This window comes from Sinohyriopsis cumingii, chromosome 6, assembly GCF_028554795.1.
Source record: "Sinohyriopsis cumingii isolate HCF-2022 chromosome 6, ASM2855479v2, whole genome shotgun sequence".
Taxonomy (NCBI): Eukaryota; Metazoa; Mollusca; class Bivalvia; order Unionida; family Unionidae; genus Sinohyriopsis; species Sinohyriopsis cumingii.
In genome coordinates this window covers 60238618-60263711 of record NC_142966.1, presented here as the reverse complement: position 1 = coordinate 60263711, position 25094 = coordinate 60238618, and the positions used below count along the sequence as shown (strand labels likewise).

The following is a 25094-nucleotide window of genomic DNA, read 5'->3' as shown; positions in this document are numbered from 1 at the left end:
TCATGGGTGCCTCCATGCCCAAAAGTGAAATCACATTACACAATTTGCAAAATGTAGAGTTTTCTCCTTTACTTCACAAATCTAAACAAGACAGCACAACTGTCCTTCTAGTTCCGTTTTCTTGTCTTTCCTGGAGAAAATTCTGAATATTCTGCTTTCCTATTGAACATCATTTAAAGTTGAATATTATGAAAATGATACAGTGACAGCGATAACTGTTTGCGAAATCCAATATGGCGGATAAAGACAGGCATTGTAGCCTTGATTTTGAATGAACCAATCATACTGTAGAACTGTATTCCCATATACATGCGATACATTTCTATCAGAATGGAACCAAGTGCCTGTTCTAAACTGAAAATTGCAAGGAAATGTTTTTAAAATAAAAAAAGGTGTATTTTTGCCCCCAAAACGTACACTAGTATTCAGGGATAAATACGGGGAAAAAACGGGACACCTGGCAGCTATGACTTTTATATTAAATTTTAGCATGATCCTTCACTAACTTTACACAACATTTAAAAATGTCCCATGATTTACCCATGGGGTAAAACACCAACTTAATTATGCTGAATAAGCCTATTCAACTACCTGACGAGCTGAAGGTGGGAGTCATATTCCCGCTTCCCATTCCATTCATATTGCTTATGTTGGTATTAAGGCTCATACTGGGCAAGCTGCCAATACTCCCCATACTGAAATTAAGCCCCCCTGTAGTGTTCTGGTTCAAAAGTCCAGCCAAAGTCTCCAGATTTGGGGTTTGTGAACGAGGTGTTGGGGTGTTCATCATGCCCGACTCGGATATGGGAGTTGGTCCACGGCTAGAAGATGAATTGGACTGAAGGCCTGAAATGTTGTTCATATTCAGACCTGGCATCACCCTCCCATCCAGTGTAACTTGACCTGCAACATAAGAGCCAACATTGCGAAAGAGGAAGAATAACAAAAAAAGTATGTAATTTAATGTCTGTACAATACTATGTATATATTGTCAATTAAAAGTTCTAAAAGAAAAAAACCCAAACATTGCACAAATCTTTAGGAAGATAAAACATTCCAAATAAATGTACCTTGGAACCCCACTATAACGCAGGGTTTTACAGTATTTTACTTTTGTCACAGAACATCTCATTGGCACATGTACGTATATTCATGTCTAATGTATATGATGAATAAGAGTATCAACACCGTTTACTATAGTGCCATTGTGGCATGCAGTTCATCCATAATGCCTGTGATTCCATTAAAAAATTGCAAAGATTTACAACATTCAATAATATTGTCCCATATCATGGTGTCTGAATTCAACGTCTAATATATAGCATGAACAGAGTATTAACAATGTTTACTTGCTGTCTGATACCGTACCATCAGGGCTTGCAATTCATCCATTGCAAAACTTGCATACATATTTAAACTTTTCAATAATTCTGTCACAGATCATTGTGTCCAAATTCAATGGGAAAAAATAACAGCAAAATTAGCTTAAGAAAGACGGAGCACATGTATGGTTCATTACGTTCCAGGGTCTATGAATGGTATCTGTACAAATTTCATACTGCTAAAATTTTCTCAAACACATTTTTGTGTACATTTATCCATTGTAAATTTCCAATAATTAACACTTGCATGCCTATTTGTTTGAACAACTACAGCAAGAATAATTAACAATCAACACATGCTTTCAGCATGCATAGAACTTTTACTTCAGATTTTGTGAATATCGAAAGAAAACTAATATACTAATCATTGCGAAGAGTTCAGAGAACGAATCGTTTTTGTGAAGTTGCGTTTCCATAATGGTAAAATATTTTTAAACACAAACAACATACACATGTAAAACCTGAGAACTAAGTGCAGGAGGCCTGAAATGGTCAAGAGTCACTTTTAAAATTTATTTTAAGCTGAATGCATGTACAATTTCATTCTAGTTCAATTTCCAGCTAATAAAGACGACATTATCAACTGATTGGGTCTATTAACACCGTAAAGCCCAGCAAACATGTTGGCGAATTTTGTGTTTTGATTTTTATTAAATTGTGACTCTTATCAACCACTGCATTGACTGCTGCTTGGTTGTGTATGCAGTTAAAGAAATAATTGTTGCCTACTGTTTGAACAATGATTGTATACAGAATTAATTGAAGACAATCACAAAGATGACTTACTGGCTTTACTCATGGACCCAGTAATAAGTAACATTTCCAGTAATGTTTATTTTGGCAAACCACTTAAAGAAACCTGGAGAAACTGTTAAATTTTATAAGCTACACCGCAATCGTATTGTATTAAAATTCATATGAGAACTCTTCCCCAAAATGATAAATGTTTTACACACTATTTCTCGCACATACAAAAATACATGTATTTTAAATTTCAGTAACCAGGCCACAATTGTATTATATTCCAATTCATATGTTATCTCTTCCCCAAAATAATAATACATTTGTTTATACACTATTTCATGTACTTGGAACAAAAATTATTTTTTCACGTGTGAATGAATATGTGAAATGTTGGGAGCCAGGCCACAGCCGTATTATATCCAAATTCGCATCATCTTGAGGCACGTTACGGCAGGGGTCACACTATACATATACAGCCCTACAAGATCAAAGTTAAAGATGTTAAAGTTTTAAAGATTTATAAAATAAGAAAATAATTGTATACAGAGATCCCTTAAAGGGACAGATGCTCTACCATCCAAAGTGAATTTCCTATAATTCAACATTAAAACCATTTCTTCATTTCTACTGCTTAGTGTTGAAACTATGATAATCTTGAGCAAAAAAAATCTGTGGCAGCCATATAGAATCAATACCATTTAAATTTTAAACAACCGAGGATCATTAGAAAACATTTGGAGAAAATTTCATGTTGATATATCCATTCAGAAGAATTAGTGACACGATTTTCAATGTTTATTGTGGCAGCCATAATTGCTCAATACCATTTTTATTCTGCACCAATTAGACCAGGCAAAAACCCAATGACTTTCCATTTATTAGAAGGAATAGCAAAATGGCTGCCATAGGGGCAACTAGATATCCTAGTTCTGCCACTAGGGTTACTCAGTATTCTATTAAGAACTCGGTACGTAACGCCTCTGCATTTACAAAATTTGTGTCTGGAATTTAGTTCTTCTGGAAAAAAGAAGTTACCTTAGTCTTAGAGTTAAGAAAACAAGCTAATTTAAAGTTTCTTTGTTTTATCACCATGACCAATGTTAAAATCCTTTCCACACAGCCTGCAAGGGGTGTGAAGCTGCCCTTGAATGGAACGCTGTATTGTGCAATTCATGTATTCATCTCTGAATCGGTTTTTAATCTTTTCCTAATCCAAATGTGAAAACTATTTTTGCTCCAACAAGTGCATCGGACAACTTTTAGCGCCAAATACCTGGTTCTGTACCAGATATGAATTAGAACAAAGAATCTGAGTCAAGACTAAAAGTTAGAAAAGCAGTCTGTTCTCTCCTAAACCATACAGCTGCTATAAATAGAAACCGAGGTCTTTTAGTTTGAAAGAGAAACCAGCATGTTTCTTGGAAATAGAGCAGCTGCTATAAATAGAACATAATACTGTTAGGAAAGTGCATGCAAGTCGACGGACAAGCGAACTCTTATGTCGCAGTTACATAGAAGCCGTCTTTTCTAGAATACAGTCTGTGGGATTAATGGGATGTTAAAAAAACGAGAAAAGAATTTATTTTTTTTGGAGGGGGATATACTGAAAACGTGTAATCATTACGCCAAAAGCGAAATGGTTGGCATGCATGTGTATAGCCTATCATGTACTGAAAAAGTGGTGTTACACCCAACAATAACTGATATTATGAACCATCTTCGTGGTATCATGCAGCTTAAATGGAATTGTCACAGTTCTAAAAGATGATAAAGTTTATGCCCTATTTTACGTAATGCGAGTCCCTATAGTAGGACCAACAATATAATGATTTTAAAAAGAATTCCCAGTAATCCAAGAAAACAATTGTTTCTTCATTTATCTGCTAAAATGAGCAAGAATATTTTTTAAATGACCAGGGCAGCAACTAGATTGGATGTAATCAGCGCCATTTTCAACTGGACGAACTACTAATGACCCTTTAAAGTCCTTTGGTGAAAATCCCACAAAAATGTGACTATCCACTCAGAAGGCATAACACCAAGATTGGCACATTTCGAACCAATTAGCAGGGATTGCCCAGGACTTTGCAAATGTTGCAAATTGCGATTTTTTCCCCGTATTGGTGACAAAATATATCTTCTGGCAATTTTTTGGGCGACAACATTTTGGGCTGTTTAATTTGTACAGACAATCATGGATTTGGAGTGGAGACATTCAAAGGGACCACGAAAGGAAGCCATTTGAAGTACTGACTGCTGTGTATAAATACAAAGCAAATGGGAAAAAAAATCTCAATCAGAATTATATTCTGTCAACAGTGCAACTTTATCATGGGTAACCGTCATTAATGCAAACATGGGTAACCGTTAAGTTAGATGTTGTGTGTACATCATTTCATCCGAAGAGTAAATTAACAGCATTTGGATTTAGTGCAAATTCATTAAACACAGTCATTGAACCTGATGTAATACCTGACAATTCAACTTCATCTACATGTAGTGATGGTAATAATGCCTCAAGTGCACCCCCACATCATGATGAACAGATCAAAAGTTGCAGAAAATTTCTCAACAGCTGGAAACTTGAAATCTGATATGATACATTGTTAATGCATATGTTCTGTGATATATGTATCAAGGCACATTTTGTCAATTCATTTACACCCGGTTCTAATATTTTGAAGGAGGAGTTTGTCAAAAAACAAATCCTGGGGAGATAATTAATATATATTAATTTTGCCCATTGATCTTTTTCTTTTGCCATCAATCCCATGTTACAACTCCAGGGACTTAAACTAAACAACAAGAAATAGCAAAACAAACAAGTTTTGCATAGTTGAAAATAATTTATTTCTCAAAATAAAGGAGAGAAAGAATAAAATTAACTTGCACCATGGTGAATGAATTCCTGTTTCTAAAAGTCCTTTCAATTCCAATAGATCCAAGAAATATGCCCCTTCTGTGTTGAAATTTCAAATGTAAAGTCAGATTTCCAAAGAATCCATATACAAGTTGAACAAATTTAGTTAATACCGTACAGTTTCTCCAGCGTGTTGTGCAAAAAATAAATCTTTTCAAAACCCAAGTTGGGAGATTGAATATGAAAACATGCAGATTGGGACCTACCATTGGAAAGTCTTTTGCAGCATATTTAAGCACAATTTTCACTAAATATTCACCATTTTTTGGGTCGTATACACATGAAATTCTCAAAGGACACACCATTTCTCCCAGTGAAGTGCATTATCCCCCCCCACCCATTTCATATTCTGGTCAGCATTATCCCCAGCCCCATTTCATATTCTGGTCAGCTGTGCCCAAATTGCACAATAGCATACATGCCAACCCCTGAAAAACTGCATTCCAAGTGGACAAAAAGAGTCATTCATATATAACATGATAAAATTCAATATGCATATGTAAAAACGATTTATTTACCCCTCTGGTCTTTTAACATCAATTACTGCTTCAAGTTTCCATATGTAGCACTTTTAGCTTTAAAAAGCAACAGACTCTCATACTGCATTTCAAAACACTTTGTACCAGCCGAGACTATGAATGTTTTGCACACCCGCAGAGCACTTAGTTCCGGGTTACTGAGCCTGGAGCTGGATTCAGTTTTATTTTTGCTAACAATACTCAACAATCTCTCTCAAAGCATTAGAATGGTAATGAACCAATATTCCTTTTATAACCTGACAAAGAAGAGGAAATTTATATATTTCAGTTATTGGGACTTTTAACTTGGAAATAAGGTGCCATTGCACATCAACTCTGTGCATGAAGTACAGTCACGTAGAATACCAACTTGATACTTCAGGAGTTCTTCTAATTTATCGGCAGCCTTTCTTGCAGCAAGTTGCATCAAATGACAGGGACAACATGATTTGTACACTGATGGAGACATTTTTCAAAGTACAGAATGCAAATCCTTTATGACTTCCAGTCATCACTTATGCATTATTAGCTGAAAACACCATACAGTTCTGCCAACTTATTTTTATTCAAAAATTATCAATCAAATCAAAAATGTTTTCTCCAGTGGAATCTACTGTTAATTCTTGTAATGAAAGAAGAGCATGCTGACTTTGTTCTTTTCGCTGTCAACGTCTCTTACACAGAATGAGTACAACTTCTGTCATCATAATCACTACTTCTGTCCGTGGCAATACTAAATAGGCCAATTTTCATGCCTTCTGCAATTTTAAGTTACGTATTTTCTGCTGAACACCAAACATTATTAGATGGTTTAGTTCTTGCACATGCATATATTCTCCAATTATGGAATCAGAAAACAGTCTTTTGAACAATGGACCAACGTAGTCTTCTGCTAGGGGTAGTCTGTGTTCTATTAAGAACTCGGTAAATAACGCCTCTGCATTTATAAAATTTGTGTCCACAACTAAGTTCTGCTGTAGATAGAAGTTACCTTTAGTACTGGAGTTAGTAAAACGAGCTAATTCATGGTTTCTTTGTTTTACCACCATGACCAATATTAAAATCCTTTCTACACAGCCTGTGTAGTATTAAATTTTGACCCTTGTTGAATTCTGATCCAGTCAAGTCATTTTTCAATGACCGTTATCAAATTTCACCTTAAAATCTGATCCATTTTTAAATGTCCTGTTAACTCATTCAGCCCTAATCCCGCCTGTAGGCATGATGAGGCTGTACCCTATTTCCGAGCTCTGCAGTATCAAGGTCATTTAAAATACACCTAAATAGGTGGTATTACAAAAAAGCAGTGAGATACAGCTTTACAATGATACCAAAAAAATTGGAAGTTCTGGTTGCACTACAAAATACAGAGGGAAAAACCTAATTTTTTTTATACCAGTTTTTTTTTTCCATGCAAAATTTGCTCGTGGTCGGGATGCAATTTAGTGTCCAGATTTTAGACCTTTCGGCCTTAGCTCTAAGGCAGACCGGTCTGAACTGCACACAGACATAGAAACCTTTGCAAAAACTAGGGTAAGGTGGTAATTTGGAATAAAGAGTGGTCTCCATATAAAAATGATGGGTCCATTAAGCACAACAAGAAAAAGACTCCAATTTTTACCCTTCTGCTCATGCACAAGCAAAATAGCCAATGAAAAACGATGTTTGTAATACAAGTAGGCATTAGCCTCATGGAAAATCTGTTGAAAACTGATGTTTTCAGAAATAGCCCCCAAAATGTCTTTCCTAGGTGCATTTCAGGCGAAAATGACAAAAACATTTGGGGCCGAACGAGTTAAATAACGACCCATGTGTACTATTAAATTTGACCCTTGTTGAATTCCGACCTGGTCTAGTCATTTTTCAAAGGCTGTGATCACATCAAAATCATTATTGAGGAAGAAAGTGACTACTAAATTCAGTCCTTCAAAAACACCACTGAAGCTACATCGCTCTCATTCTCAAGTCGTTGTTGTACAGTCAAATTAATACACCTACAATGGTTGTGTTGCTGCCCTACAAAGGAATGCTGTATTATGTAATTCATGTATTCATCTTTGAATCGTTTTTTTTCTAATTCATCTGTGAAATTATATGAAATTGTTTTGCTCTAACACACGCATAGACTAGAATAAATCTGACTTTTAGTGCCAAATACCTACAGACTGGTTCTGTACCAGATATGAAAACAGTATGCGCTCAAAGATTAAAAATGAGAAAACCAGTCTGTTCTCTCCTAAGCCAAAAAGCTGCTATAAATAGAAAAAAATAGGGAAGTTCATGCAAGTCTGTAGACAAGTGTACTCTTATGTCGTAGTTACGTAGATGCTGTCTTGTCTAGAATACAGTCTTTGGGATTAATGGGATGTTAATAAAAAATGAGAAAACAAATTAACTTTTTTGGAGGGGGATATACCAAAAACGCATAATCCGAATACATTTACCTGTAAGGCGTAATTTAATTTTAAAAAAGCATGATTATGACAAAAGCGCAATGGCTGGCATGTATGCAATAGCTAAAGGTTAGTTTCAAGCCTCTTTGACATACTTCAAAGAAACCGCCCGTTCTACAGTGAGTGAAAATGCTAGCAATTGTCAAATCTGCATGATTTTCATTTAGGGCCAAATGGACATCACAAGTCACAATGCTGATATGACTGTCCATTTTGGAGTAGGAATAAGATTTTCATGATGGCTTCTGCTGCAGCCACTTTGGAAATCAGATCAGCACAATTTTTTTAAAAGACTAACTAAACATCATAGACTTTCCATTGAAACCATTGCCAATATATCCTTCTGTTCATGAGGTGTAGTAATTTTTGAAATGTCTCGTGTGGTGGTCACACTGGAAATCAGATTGGCAATTTTATCAAGAACCAAAAATACCATGGGATGATTGTGTCAATTGTTTCATCACAATCCTATACATAGTTTTGGAGTAGTCTTCCAATGAAAACTTTGTGTGTCGATTCAAATGTAACTACAAAAAAATTGAAAAAAAGTCAATGATTCTCAACATACCGATGTCAAAGAGAGCCAGAAACCCAATGAAATCTTTGCAACCTGGAGAAAGCCTGATTGAGCAAGCAAAGTGCATGTCATCATATCCGTCATTTCATGCCAACAGAAAATGACACTATTCTCTATATGATGAATCATACTTCCTGATCGATTTGATACAAGTATGGCAAGATACAAGTTTTCTACGCCTGCTGATAAGCAGCTGACCAATGATGACACTGCACGGCATTGGTGAATTCCAGCTTTTTGTTAAAGGCAATACTTTCTGACCCCAAAACCAACAATAATGTCCAAATATCTAAAATCTGTGGGAATGGTCAAGTTTATCTTCCACAAAAAAATTTCATGCATGGTAGTGTTTTAATATGTATTTCATCCAAGATGGGGTGGGTGATAATTATATTTTATGCCTTGTGGGTGAAAGTAAGAAGTGCTTTCTGCTCACCTTCCCAGCCTCACCCTTTTATTTCTGGAATAATCCTCATAATAAAAAACTTTAAAAATTCAAATTAAATGTTTTGCAATGTGGAAGCCATCAATGCCAGCTGTCAGGCACCTCAAAACAGACCATTTCACCTAAAGAATTTAATGTCCAAAGATGAATTTCTGTCCCAAACTGTTGCATTAAGCAACAGTGTAGCTAGATGAAATTTACTTCACATACCTTGACTGTTGAAGCCCACTGTTCCTAGCTTAGCTAATGCAGCAATGTTCACAAGCGGAACACTAGAAGAGCTGTTTGTACTGCCTGCATCCACAGAGATGCCACTGTCAGACATGGCAGGGCTATGGGAATTTCTCGACAAGCTGACTGTCTCGTGCATGGCTTGTGTTCCCCCTGTGATGGCCATAGGTAAAGATGTTGGAATTCCTCCAAGTATCTGAGGGAAAACAATTAAGGTTCAATTTGGTCAAGTCATTAAAACCCACTGCAGATAAGCGATTTCACAAGAACACAATATGCATCTCGAGACCATGATCAAATATTGCTGTAAAATTTGTGACCTTAACAAATGTCAAAACCGTGAGAAACAAAAACCTTCCCTAGCTTCACTTCAATACATCAGTAAATATGAACAAATTCTATCAAGGGGCTTGGAAAATATTAGGAAATGAACAATGTTTTGAACACCAAGTTTGGACCCCAATATCATTAGGCCATTTCCATATCCAAAGAGCAAAATCCTACAAACTTTTTCGAAGGTGGATGGTTTACAAGTAAATGAAATTGTCTTTTATCAGTCTTGCAGACCAGGACTTTCTTCCATTGATTATAACATGAAGACTCCTGTTTTACTTGACATTCAACTCAAAGACATTTTGAGGACTTTTCTTTGATCCACAATGACCTTGACAATTTGGACCCCAAAATCAATAGGCCTTTTCCATATCCATGCTCAAAGTCTCAAGCAACTTTGGTATAGGTAGATAGGTTATAAGTAAATGGTATTATGTGATCAAGACTTTTCTTCCATCAGTCTCATTGTCAGTTTCACAATATGTCCTTTATTTGTACCCAACAAGCAGGTCATCACAAAATTTAGTGAATTTATTTTTCATTCATTTTCAATAAACTTGGCCTATGGACTCCCAAATCAATCTGACTCCATATCCTAATGAAAAGTTCCAACACACTGGTCATGGTACATGGTCTACACTAAGTAACATAATGCAAAGACAATTTTTCTGCAGAATGTCTTAGTGACCTTTAACTTTTGCCCATATCAACATACAGTAACAAAACTTTGGTTAAGGTGTATTGTCATTAGGCCAAAAAGAAAGCATTTCCATTTGTAGCTAGGTGGGTTTCCAAATAATCATCAGTGCCAAACAACCTGTAATTGCAATTGTAGTTATTCACCTGTAATCTACCCCATGACTGTGAACAAGATGCCTTTCAGTGACAACCTCATGCCACTATTACCAAGAGATATGGTGATAAAAAGGTTTACGATGACACCATGGTGGCCATAATGTATGCCAGAGTGTCACCATTTTAAAGTTATACAGGGTTTTCTATAGACACGTACCCTCTGGTTTTGACAAATCGAATTTAAACAATGTGCAGAAATTCAGACATGTGCATCTTTTTGTTGAATGTAGATTTGGGCTTGAACATCAATTTGAATTACCCTGATTCACCTACAGCTTAGTTTCTTACTAAGAATTTGCTGTTCACAACAAATTTACTGTAGGAGGCACTGACTGACATTTGCTTAACAACAGTTGACACCTTACTGGCCAACAATATAGCCAGTAATATAGTACCAGTGAAAGACATACATAAACCAGGTGGAGCTAACAGTTCACGCTTAGGTTGTATAGTTTTGAGATTACATATGAAGTTTATGATAGAAGAAGAGGAAACAAATATAAAATAATGGACTACCTTTCGATCAAATATCATACATTGGTTGTCTGGACATCAAATTATAAAATCAGGTGGTCAGAACTGAAGCAGCGACTTGCAATGCCAGTTGTGTTAAGGTAAGTGGACCAACTTGAATTGTTTTATTGGCAACTAACTGCTTCATTTGGCAACTTTCTGAATCATTTATTCAATCACTGGATTCATTTCTGATAAAATATTGGCATTTGATTGCACTTCAAATTATAATCAGCAAGACTAAATTGGAATCTATGGCTTCTTGTCAAGCTAGTTTTCATCTTGGGATTATGTATTATTGGCATTTAATTTGTTTCAATCTGCAAAATGTTTAAAACCTTAAGCATTTTAATTAAATGGGTCATTCAGAAAACTTTAACAGACAACATTCAGTGCATACATATGAACTTTAAAATCACAATGGCAAATAGAAGCATTATTTTCTTTTCTGTTTCAGTCTCAGAACAACATGCAGGTAATGAATTTTCTCACCCACCAACTACAAAAACAAACCCAGAAAGATAGTGTCAGTTCCATGGAGAATGAGAGTCAATCTCTGAAATTTCTTTAGAAAATTTAATGACAAGTGGAAAAGTGAACTGACAATTCTTTGAGGAATATCCTTGATATCTGAATAAAATAGGACCTTTATAGCTGTATGGGTATATATTTGCATATAAAATGATTTGAGCAGTAGAAAAGAGAATATGCTGAGAAGTTAAAAATACGATAAAGAAAAAAATAATCTCAGTTTCATATACAAAATATATACACAGCAAGAAAGAGAAACACCTTTTACAAAAATCAGATATGTTTCTTACAAAATAGTGTACAGTATTTCTCATTATTCAGCAGAAACAAGAAATGTCAAATATCATTTGCTTCCATCAATAAGAAAGAAATACAGCTATGGGCTCATGACTGTCCAAAAGAACTGACTCGAGATTTTGGGGTCACGTCATCCAACTCTTCAGTTCTGAAACTTTTTGAGAACCCGGTAATATATCACAAAATTAAAATGTGTTGGGCCTTATAATGACTTACAGAAAGATTGAAGTTTTTAATTATATTATACATACATGCATGCAATGACAACACTAGCATCCTTATGTGCCCCTTTTTAAATTCAGAAACCTAAACTTTTTTCCTTGCTTTTCCCACATTGCTTTCCATGTACAAGACATTGGAATCTACTTACTCCTCTGTATGAGGGAACATCCGGATGGTTGGCCTGCAAGTTCACTGGTGGCAGGCTTGACAGATCTGGAAGGAAATCTGTACCAGTGCATTGTGGTAGGATTCTGTTGTCAGGACTCAGCACACCTGATGGTAGACTAAAGCCTTCATTCTCAAAAGAGGAATGAAGGGAAGACAGGGGACGTTCATGCTGCAAAGCAAACACCAAAACTTGCATCAGTAATATTTTTTAAAGGCTGACAGGTCATCACCATGGATATTCTGCACAAGTATGCAGAATTTAAAGCTATCATACACGTTTTTATAGCCTGAAAAATACTGCCTAAAACATGATCAAATATTTAGACTTTTGTTCATCCCAGTGATCAATCTACAATTTCATCCCAAAGAGTCCCAGGACTCGCATATATTCAAATAATGAGTCCCACTCAAATGTAATGAGGACGTTTTTAACCACTTTGGTTGAAACTGTCGAACTTTTGGTAATTTATGCATTACGTTGGAGGCTAAGCATACGTTTACATCCTGAACATCAGACGAAGAAACCAATCAGTGGAATTTGAATCATGAAACAAAATATCCAATGTCCTTTGCTTAGGGTCAATTTTCATCATCTTTGGCGACATTTTAACCGGAAAAATGAGGGGAACTGATGACATCCCATAATAGTATACCATTAAGGAGTGAGTACCACATGACCAGTGCAAAGATAATATTTGCCTAGTGAAAAGAAAGTCGTGTTAAACAAAAATCACACTAAGCACGTTGTTGTTCCTTTAAAATTTCTTGCGTCTAAAGGAATGCACATACGAACTAATGAGTCCCAGCCATTTTTTGTGCGTGCTGGACGCGGGACTCAGAGGTAAATCAATCACTGCATCCCATATAGAGGTTTATCCTCTATCTGAATGAAAGGCAACTTCCTATGTAGTGAACAAGAGAGAATGGTAATAAAAGCACTTATCCTAATGTAATAATTTACACCTGTGATAAAATACGAGAATTTATTTTCCTTCATATTCTTCTTAAACTGGTGTTTTATTCTTGCCAGTAGAAACTGTAACCAGGCTGCATTTCCCCCCATAATCAATAATGTAAAATTCTGAAACAGTTCTGAATGTTGGAACTTTGCTGTCCAAAGAGTGCAACTGAAAGCAAGTACATACTTGTTCTTTGAAATTATAGCAAGGGATATCTAGTCAATCTACTAATCATGCAGTATACTCACAAGTTTTAACTGAAAATCTGATTTGTGCAGTGTACCTGTCATCTTGAAAGGGCAACATATAAAAAATCTATAATCTGTGGGTAGTGTTGGAAACACCAGATGTGTGCAGTGCACAAACATGCTGATAATTCAAATATTTTTACATTTCTAAGCCACTATTCCCTTTCAGACATGCCATTATGGTATGCAATGTGTTTATCTGTTTCATGGTGGTATTCATTACAAAATATCAGATAGATATTTTGGATCTTAAAATATTGAGTTAAATTAAATACTGTCCACTGCAAAATGAGTGCACCATGGGTATTTGCTAGCAAATATACTACTTCCATTTTCATGGATGTCTAACGACCTGTTTTCTGTATTAACATTTGTCTTGCTGTATAAACACTGATGCAATAAACAATTAGATTTATACTATTTTCAAGTGTTCAAGAGAAACTGGCTTTTTGAAGCCTAAAACAGTGTGGGGTGGGGTGTGCTGATCATTTTCATTACTCAAAAGAACACAACATGGGCCAAGATCTACCAATGCATTATACGATTTAAGTCCTATAATGTAAGATGTCAACCCCGATAATATATGGCTAGACATCGTCGTAGTGCTACAACAGTAAATGATCTGCAGCTCTGTTCAAAAGCTATATTTCCAATAATATCTCATAGCTGGCAGACCATAATGATAGTTAAATAGCTTAGAGGATGCAAGTGCAACTACCCCCAGGGCACAGACTGGCTGAGCAATTTTTAAAGCACAACCTATGGTTTAAGTTAGGATATAAAACCAGGTTGTGGACAAGCTCTAGTAAACATATCTGGTTCAGTCCAATTTACTAATAATGAGACCTCATAATGGGGTGGGAGGGAATCAGGCAATACAGACTAGCATTAGAGCTTTGCAACTTAGTTACCCCCTCCCTCCACATAAACATTTTTTTTATCAGTAATGTTACCTTTCAGCTGAATTTACTGGTGTAGCGAATCATATGCCTAAACAACTGGAATAAACAAGGAATCCCACCCATACTATAGGGATTTCCACTACTGTCAAATTTAGTTATTGTAATCTAAGTTTTGTGCCCCAACTAAAAGCCAAAAGGAAACATCTTTGCATCCCTTGACAGTAGGAATTGAGCATTCATGCTCTTCAAATAGAAACAGGAAGAAAAAAAACCAACATGGCCATTGAATTAAAAAGGGACTGCTTGGATTAATGTGCACCAATAGCAAATGATTCTACACTTGGCAATGTGGGCCTTTTGCATGGAGCAACGCCTGGCCTGAATGATGCATTCATCTTTGTTCGAACACTTGTCCTCACAGATGAATCACTCGAGATGAGCAAAGTATGAAGTTATCTGTGGACTGTTGTAGGAAGGAGCCACTTCCTCTGAGGTAATTACTGGGCTGCAAACGTCAAAGAACCATGATCATTTTGGCCACAAAAGGGCTATCAAGATGAGCTGAGAAATGGGGGGTTCCAACTTTTTGAAGCACTTGCAGAATCATCTCAAAGAGTGCAAAAGCATAAGCATACTGGCGATCCCCAATTTAAACTGAAGGTATTCACTGCCCAAGCTCTCCGATCTGGAACTGGGTATACAAAAAATGGGGAGGTTGTTTAGTTTTGTCACATGCAAGCCCTGGACAGGTTACCTGCCAGAAGGCACTTGTTGCATGGGGATTTGAAAAAATGTATTAGTTATCCAAACTGTACCCTAAGAAGATGCCCAGTGAACAAGGTTCCAAACTACCACACAAAGGAAAGAAACATATGTGCTGCTTTGACACACGAGTTTCACTACCATCACACAGCAACTTCATAGTGCATAAAGAAACTAATGTTGGGCTAGGAATACCACTCTCATATTGAGAGAGTTTATACGGGCCCGATTCTTCTTGGAACTGTGAACCCTGAAGAACTAATTCTTCACAACCCCAGCAGAAACCAGTTCAAGTGAACTCTTTCTTGGGGAACCAGTAACTGCCAAGTTCCCAGGAGAGACATATAGGAGAGCCAACAACTGGTCCATGGCTCTCTGCACTGCCAAATGAACTAGCAGACCTGTCAACCCTGATGAGACCTCCTCAGCAAAGCAGTTTAGTTCTTCTCAAGTTTGACCTGTTTTCAATAAGGTGTAACAAATATCATAAACTGCTATATTTTTTAAAGCCAGGAAAAAAATAAAAGTTCATCATTTGAAACATGCAGTGAAGGTGAACCTCATCTTCAAATGAAAAGTTTGTAAAGTATACGTAGACCTTATTTACCACTAGTATAGTTGCATAAACTTTAGTTCCAAACCCCATGCAGCTCAATGGCTTGTTGCTTTCTCTTAACTTTACACAATTCTTTCATTTTTTTCTCTCCATTTCACATGATGACAGCAATCACATCTCCTGCCAAGTTACACACTAACACATGATGTCCAATAAACGTAATTGTGTCCCTTCAAGAGTTTATTTCTAAGAATCTTAAAAAAATGTATCCTTCTGTGCAAATTATTACACTATCAAGAGGCATAGTTTTCCTTTTGTCTTCAACATGCATCACTTACTGCAGAGCTCAAAATTAGCGGTAGTCCACTAGTCCGAGGCTAGCAGATTTCCTGTCAGACTAGTAACTTTCATGATGTTATTAGTCCGACCGATGGGCTAGTAAGTTTCAGTTATCAATAGTCAGAGTTTGTTTACGCCATCCCCTAATAAAGACTTGACTCAGCAGATGTTCTGTAGAATCAAAGCAGTGGCCATTGTAAATACAGTCACAAAATAATAGCATGAGAAGATGAAGTCAATTTCTGCCTCGGAAAGGTGAATTTCTATAACAAGGTTCTATTTTTTTGCTCGCTACCCAAACGCTCCAAAAGTCACAAACAAAAAACTACATATTTTACATTTCCATCGAAATAATTCCAAGAATTAGATCCATTTATTATGATTATGTTATAGACACATCTTTTCCATACAACTACTTTTTCTATGATAAGAATAATTTTTATATTTTCCCCTTACAAGAATGAAAAAATAATTGAATACACGTGGAGATAACCTAGCAGAATGCTGTACATTTGTTGGGAATGAAAATCTCTGAGCATGGGCATCTAAGATTTGAAAATTTTCGGCCTTATTATTAATTTCAACAATACATTGAGGTTTGATTAATTAGGAACAATTACCAAACTTATGACACCGTAATCGGAGCTGTTAAATACAACGCGCTGAGTGTCAGATAGCTTCGTTTGATGGGAACACACCTTTTCCAAGCTGAAACTAACACCATCTCCTGATGCTAATATTTTATAACAGTGTTTACAATAGCCACTGCTTTGATCATGCAGAACATCCGCTGAAGTGAAGTCTTTGTTAGGGAGAGGACATTTCATGGTGGGAGGGGGCAAAGACACGTTTTGAATCGTGTTACTTGCTCTGACTTTATATAAAGTACACTGCTGTTCGTTTTCTTGCTTTAAATAATTTGCGTCAGCTATACTATAACATCACATATTTCAAAACAAGGCACAATTTCCTCCTTATAAGACAGGCAAAATGTGGCATTTGATAGGTGTTCAGCCACCGAAAAAAGCAAAAGTTGAATGAGAATGATGAATAATTCTTATGATTGGGAAAAGCTAATGGAAAATTTCAGAAGAAATGGACAAAAGACAGGGAATGGCTGAATTATGATTTGGAAAGGAACGTTATGTGGTGTAACTGGTGTATGCAATTCGCAAAAACAAACACAGAAAACATCCAGTTTTGTTGCAGGTAAAACTGAATCGGTAAACATACAGGAAAGTGTGTGACATTGTTTTGTGAACAGGACTAGTAAAGATTTGGCAGTACTAGTAAATTTCTCAATATATTAATTCTTTTGGCTACAAAGAACTTTGTGTTAAATTCGAGCCCTGTAATGGATGCCATTTTTTTTAAAGAATTCTATAATCAACAGTTTGATCAATGAAGACACTTCGCATGAAAAATATGTTCAGTTTAAACTAAGCAAGGTACTGCTCTAAAGCTAGTCTGATGCCCTGTCTAACTCCACCATTTCTAATATGAAATCTAGATCCACAAACACAGAAGAACCAATTTTACATTCATAAAGAAATGCTTCTGGAGCAACTTGTGATCATAAATTAAACCAAAACAATCATTTGAAAAGCTAATCAACTTACCAAAAATGTTCAACTTCACTTTAATAATTGCACAATATTGATGCCAAAGATATTTCATGTGTATGTCATCGTTCACATTGTAATTGAGTCACAATAATTTGCCAATTTTTGCAGCAAATGTTATACTTCTCTCTTTTTATAACAAATCTGTAAAATAAACATCCAAGTACAGCAACTATATACAAATAATCGCATACATTCGTCTTTTTCTCCGATGGCCACAACCTGTTGATATGCCAGCCGAGCTCCCTTTTGTGGCTTCGACAGATTTCTTTGGCTTTTTTCTTACTACTAACCTTTTTGCTCAATGTGCAATCATTTCTTTTCCTTCTCAACGAGAGCCATTTTCATTTCAAGCTGGTGCTTTTATTGGCAACAAGCAGTGCACATTCTAACAAAGGGCTACATCTGTTCTCTCATGCAAGAAATCTTTCTTCTTATAGTAATTAATTACAAATTTTCCAGATGCTCTTCTGAGCTTCAATTTTTCCACATGCAGCTTGTTTTCCAACCACAATTACCATAATTCAGATCTTTCTTGCAAAGCTAAATTTCTGTAAACTTTTCGCTCCAGCCATTCCCATCTCCATATGGTTTTTAAACCTTTATTTAACCTTTTCATGTCATGGTCTCTCTCAGCATACATGCCAACCCCTGATGAGGAAAAAGTGTAATCCAAGTGGACAAAAAGAGGAATCCAAGCAGAAAAAGAGGAATCCACATATAACAAATAAATTATACTTTTTAGCGCCAAATACATATAGACTGGTTTTGTACTAAATATAAATTAAAAAGAATCTGCGAGTAAAGATAAAAGAACCAGTCTGTTCTCTCCTCACTAAGCCATACAGCTGCTATAAATAGAATACGAGGTCGAAAGTTTGAAAGCAAAACAAGCATGTTTCTGGGTAATAGGATAGTTGCTATAAATAGAACATACTGTTAGGAAAGTGCACGGACAAGCGCACTCTCATAATGTAGTTACGCAGAAGCAGTCTTTTCTAAAATATGGTCTGAGGGATTAATGGGATGTTAATAAAAACGAGAAAACAATTTTTTTGTTGGAAAGGTGGAAACCTAAAAAGCGTAATCCATGTATGTTTACACGTAAGGAATAATTAAGTGGGAAAAAAGCATAATGATTACGCCAAAAGCATAATGGTTGGCATATATGACTCAGGATGTGATATTCTGCACACATGCTTCTTATCATTACCATCAGTTTCCATTACATGAATATTCACTGGGCGAATTTAAATATTTGACCAATCAAAATACTCTTTACGAGTCGTGTGCTAACTAATAAATGGAATGACAAGAGTCATTGCAGAATGGGACGGGACAGACTGTTTGGAAAACATCAGATGATATAAAAAAAAAAAGGACTACATCAAGAAAATCTGAAGTCAGGAAAAAAGTGGAATTTTGCTTTAAAACGAAAAATCATGTTTGTTTATGGAAATCACACAGGATCTACTGTTAGGGGAACTTACTCTTGTTATCTGAAATGAAACCATTTATGGATTATGTCGTGACCAAACAAGTTTTTTTTTTTTAAATTGTTGCTTGGTGCTTTATGAAATAAGCAGTTGTCAATTTTTGGCACTCCCTAGTCAGAAAATCCATACTAATCCGCAACTTTTCAAAAACTTTGCAAGATTTTGAGAAATCTCAGGACATGTCAAGGCCATTGAAATTTACGTTTTAAATTCCAAAACTTTTCCAAGATTCTATGACCCATGGCAGCCCTACAGAACTTAAAACCACATCAGCCACAAACACCTGCCCCCATATATATATGGGCTCCAACAAAAACACCCATGCATTTTCCGTCAATTTATCTAATTATCTTTCATAAACTAGGTCATGACATAATTTCACCTTTGGCTCCTCCTTGGAAATGGATCCAAAACATGTTTCAATGGCTGCCTCAAACATTTCAGCATCAGTGTGGAACTCTATGTTTATACAGATATCTGGCTTGGGTGTATTGTTGATCAGAGACATAAGCTGAGTGGCTACAAGCTTTTTCAGCAGAAGTACTTGTAAGCCACTACCATTCTTAAGGATATGCTCAGTGAACTTGGAACCATCTTCAATCTTATCCACAGTTTTCTCCACATTGTGGCAAAGGTCCATTATCAGAAGTTCCTGGGAGGATTGGTAATTTTCCAGTTCTTGTAACAATTCGTCCTGAAGAAAAAGTAAAGGCAATGCGTCAAAAATAAAAAAAAACACTTGACAGATTTGCTATGAGTGTGTGTGATTTGGATTTTTAATGTAGCTTTAAAAAAAATTCAGTCATAACACTGCTATCTGCAGCATGGCAGTTTATAGTAATGTCTAGCACTGGGGCATCATGCCACAGACACACAGCATGATGTCCCCCCCAGTCACATTATTCTGACACCGTGCCGACCAATACTAACATTAATCTCTTAATGCTGAGTGCCTAGCGAGGCAGCTGTTAGTACCATTTTTATAAGTCTTTGGTATGACTCAGCATGGGTTTGAACCTGCGACCTCCCATCTCTGAGCCGGATGCTCTAACCACTAGGATTTGCTATGAATGAACTAGGTTCTGTGTAAATGGTACTAATAAAACTGATGTCCGGCAAAGTTCTCTCCATAATTTTAGTCATCTGTCCATTTTTATTTCTATCGACACAGTCTCTCACTAACAGCACAGAAATGCTTTACAAAGCTATCTCTAGTTAATGAACTTGAATTCACTGGACACACTCCCAAGATAAAAGTCAAAATTTGTATGCAATGGTCGCGTTATCTTCATTTATGTGAACATCTCATTTAATGATCAGAATAATCACAAACAATAGCTTTATTTAACTTGCCAACAGTTCACCTCGATTCCAAAGTCGGAGAATTGATAAATTATCGTCTCATTCACAACCACATGGCTGCTTCAATATACAAGACTGAAGTGAAATCAAGAGCTTTAGCGAGAGAAATGGGTTTGCTGAATCTCTGAGAAAAATAACTTTGCATATAAAACATATCGAAAAAATAGTCTGCAGTAAATTAAACTCAATGCCAACCACTAGTTCTTCTCATCTAGGCATTTAGTCATTTCACGTATACCCAATGTTTCTGGGAAAGGACTGCAACTTTTCCTGGTGCGACTCAATAACATTTTAAAATCCTAGCAAGGTCTCTGCAAGAACTGCAGTAAAAAAGAGGTTATGGTGAACAAAGAGCAGACTAAGTCGCATGATTCAGCAGAATAGCAAACATCATACAAACGCATCAATAAATCACATCGGAGTTTGAACATGTTATCAGGCAGGCTACTAGTAAAATACCTTTCTTTTCTCAAGAATGGCCTTGTAGCTTTGGAATGTTTCCTGGATCATCCCCTTGGCATTGTCCCTTTGCATCTGCAGCTCCATCAGGCAATTTTGCAAGCTGGATGTAATCTGGTCACAGTACTCTATCTTTGCTTTGCTCTCTTTTATCAATGCTTTCAGCTCCTCTTTTTGCTGTCCCTCCACATCAACAATCCGCTCATGTTGATGCTCTGGAGGCTTGTGTTCCCCTACCATGCAGTCATTACAGATGGGAACCTTTAAGACATTGAAAAAATGTGCATGATCCAAGTACATGTGAATGGAAATGAGCTATATTCTGCAGATGGCAAAATCTTACAATCACCTTCACATTAAAGCTGAAACAAAGATCAATGCTAGGTCTAAAACAATGCTATAAGGGTTATCAAGAACAAATTTCTGACAGACTGCTTACAAAATGTGTACAAAGTAAAAATCGTAATTTTCTTAATGCTCAAGGACAAAAACTGCATTACTGTATTTTTTTGCAAGTAGAGAATTCAACTTTAAAAATCACATTTCAGCTGGCATTTGTGTGCACCAGATAGTTATTGATTATGCTATAATGAAGGAAATGTCAAGTGCCAAGAAACTATTTACCAGTTTCAAATGCAATTTATTTTAAAAAAAATAATTACTTCTAATGACTACACTTCAATCAAGGAATTATGGAATAAAAAAGATATTTTTTTCAATCAGTCTGAATTGTAATTTTTACAATCAATTTAAAGAAGAAAAAAATCTACTTGTACAGCTGAATTGCTAGTGGATGAAATGGATTAAATGAACATTTCTCATTTCTCAAAACATACAATGCACAATTTCAAATCATTCTGTAAATGAATAGCCAACACTGGGTAACAGTAATCTAAAATGTATGTGGAGTATCCAGAGTATATTGCTTCCATAATAAATCAATACGATCAGGAGTGCTGCTTTATGTGATGATTTTAGGGACTGTGCTCAGCATAAATTTATAGTACTAGAATAACAGGATTGTAATTTCAATAATTATTTTGCTCTTCACCTGCTTCTGCTACCAAGTCATCTACACCAGAAAATTTTCCTCTTTCACTTTGTGGAAGAAAAGGACTTGCAATCTTTCCCAATATTAGTGACTTGGATTACATTCCATGCTGGTATCAAGAGAATTAAAATTAACTGACTCAATTATATAAGTCAATGATTACGAACAATTTTTATGATAATCAAGCTTTTCACTAACATGCATATACAGCAACATTTCTAGAATGACCTATGCAGAATACTGAAGTACAAGATGAGCCAACATCGGTGTTTTTCTGTTTAAAATGAGTCCCAGTACTTTCCAATATACTTACCGATACAAAAGATTCTACTCATAACAAGTCCTTTTCTGACAAATGATTAGAGCGTATAAAGATTTTTGGCACATTTTCTTCACTAAAATGCCAGCCACTTTCGGAAGTAATTTCCAATCGCAGATGTTGTCTCAGTAGTTGACAAAAATTAGAACAAACCCCAGTACAGATCAGTAAAACTGGTGCATGGACACCATCAGACATCAGTTTTTTCTCAAAGACTAAATTCACAGGGTCTGAACTTGGCAAGTACCCCTGCTCTTTTTCTAAGATGAGTTAATTCCTGATTTTGTTCAGATATGCTGTATCTGTTATACAAAAGTGTCATGGGAATATGTCAGTATTAGGCTAAATAACACCAACAAAGAAATTATCAGAAAACATAGTAACTTATTTTTATCTAAGAAATGGTAATATTTCTTAAAAGTTTCCATAATTTTAAGAAGGTAGGTTTATATTAATACAAAATATAGCACTTTAAAAAAGTAAGATCTTTAAATCTCATCTTGCACTTTCAACAATAAGTCACTTTTTTCTCTTCAAATTTGTGTTACATTTGTAGTCAAATTTATATGCATGCATGCTTTAACAAGTGGCAGACTAGGTAACACTAGTTTTACAGGACAAGTAAAACTAGGTTTTGTCACTTGTACTGCATGACTGTAAATCTAGGAAATGCAAAAGCTTTTGATTCATCTATGAGTTTCTTACACACATAGCATTATTCACTTGAGGTACTTAGAAGAAAACATCAATTTCATTATGGTCTCTTGATTAAAAATGGGGTGGGGTGGGGGGGCAAATGACTGGTAGAAATTGTCAGAACATGCATATTGGGAGATACTTCAGATTTTAATGTTGCTTCAAATGATTCTAGATCAAGCGCTGCAGAAACATACCTCGCAGGTCTTGCAGAAATACTTCAAATTTTCTGATGGATGTGTTGAACAAAATATGGGCTTATGAATGGCCACCCCTTCTCCATTTTTCATGTCCTCAAAAGAAACCACCTGAAACATCAGAAGAAAAAAAAGGGTAAAATTTCCCTACTGGGATGAGTACACTACAAGTGTAACTAATGGCACCTATTTTTGGGAGTACGGTGAATGCAGTAAGCAGCAACCTTAATGGAATACCAAAAACCAAGATTAGAACACCAATCAAAGAAGGAGGAAACCCTCCCAGCATGGAAATCATTTACTTTTAAGAATATTAAACAACAAATGTTTGCAATGCCACAGCACAATACATGGATGTGCCATGTTACTGTGTAGAGTTTTGTTATGTGTGTGTGTGTATATATATATATATATATATATATATATATATATATATATATATATATGCTTAATTTTTATCTGCAACTTAGTAGTTGAATTAAAGCCATGCTTGATTTTTGTCATGATTCTAAGAAGTAAACAATATGTTTACTCTGAAAGTTCAAGACATGACCTTGTTTACAAGTTAAAATATATTTTTTTAAAAGGAAATCTGTAATGTCGCAGGTCAAGTGAAATATTTTTGTATACAAAGAATTTTAGGAAAACTTTCGCATTTCATATCAATCTTTTGGAATCTATTACCAGAGTTTCTAGCTGAGCTCTTACAATTCAAGAAGATTTATTGAAGTTATTCATTAGAATTACAAAGTGTTCAACTAAAACACTATTCTGTCATTAAGGACTCTCGGTACATCAGGACATTTAAGACTTGGAATTCATTTAGAACATTCTATACTTACCAACAAGATCATGCAATGAACATGTACCATTTCATGACTCTCATCCATGTGCTTAAGGTGGATTGGCAAAATAAACTCAATGGTCAAATGAATGAAAGAGGCCATCACAATTAAAATAAAGTGGTTTATGACCAGGAGATAAAAAGGATATTTTTTTTAACAATAATAATCAACCTATCTGAATGCATGCAATGAATATTTCAGAAGCAAGATTTTTTTATTTACTTCTGCTCTATTGATAGCTTTTGCTAACAAACTGATGACACAACAGCACATACTGCAAACTCTTGGATATATAAAAGGAATTTGGATGAAAAATATAAAAATATCTGCATAGCTGTCAATCTCACCACAGTGTCACAAAAACAGAATCTACAAACTAAAGCAGGTAGTTACAAAGGATGTAGAATGCTGGAAAACAATTACTTCAAGGTCACACCAACTAGAACAACAACTTGTGCTGATAAGCAATTTCCCAAGTTATGCTGCAGAAAGCAAAGTTATTAAGATGGGCAATCAAGTGCGACAACTCTTTTAAGTGTAGAGTACTTGATGTTAAAAAAGTTAAATCAATTCAAGGTCTCATCAATATAAATCTGTATGCATGACGGAAAGAACTACGATATACATGTATCTACATCTGCCATGTAGCAGAATGTATAAGGTTTTTGAAAAATGAAATTCTTTTATGGAATAAATGTCGAATAGAACTGTTTTATCAGTGGATTTAAGTGCATACATCTCAACCTATGACGAAACAGATTTCTCAATAGATTCTCACTTTCATGTTCAAGTTGAATTAATATTTTACCCATTTCTACCAGACCATTAATCTTAATTACCCTTGATTTTTTGCCTCTGGCATGATTTCCTACAAAAAGCACACTGTCCATAACAACCTGACTATGCGCCAGTGATCTAGATTTGCAAGACTAGTATTTCACCTCTTAACATGCCCGTATATAATTATCATTATGAACGGGAAGAGCCAACAGGTCAACGATGTCACTCTCAGGTGGACATAACTGAAAGGTCAGGTTGAGATTATCTTTGAAGTTTATAAGGAAAATGGAACCATTTATGACTCAACTGGAT

General features: G+C 35.7%; 1 protein-coding gene across 1 annotated transcript in view; it reads right to left on the bottom strand.

Moving 5' to 3' along the window:
- The window catches only part of LOC149797046 (protein meiotic P26-like), an 80229-nt gene that overhangs the window by 40435 nt on the left and 14700 nt on the right, over positions 1 to 25094 (bottom strand). Inside the window, exons 3-8 of the mRNA XM_089961716.1 lie at positions 23158 to 23268; positions 20895 to 21155; positions 19456 to 19767; positions 12170 to 12358; positions 9250 to 9466; positions 592 to 903 (exon numbers count right to left, since the gene is read on the bottom strand). Of these exons, the coding sequence (XP_089817842.1) occupies positions 592 to 903; positions 9250 to 9466; positions 12170 to 12358; positions 19456 to 19767; positions 20895 to 21155; positions 23158 to 23268 (1402 nt within the window). The remainder of the gene's footprint in view (positions 1 to 591; positions 904 to 9249; positions 9467 to 12169; positions 12359 to 19455; positions 19768 to 20894; positions 21156 to 23157; positions 23269 to 25094) is intronic.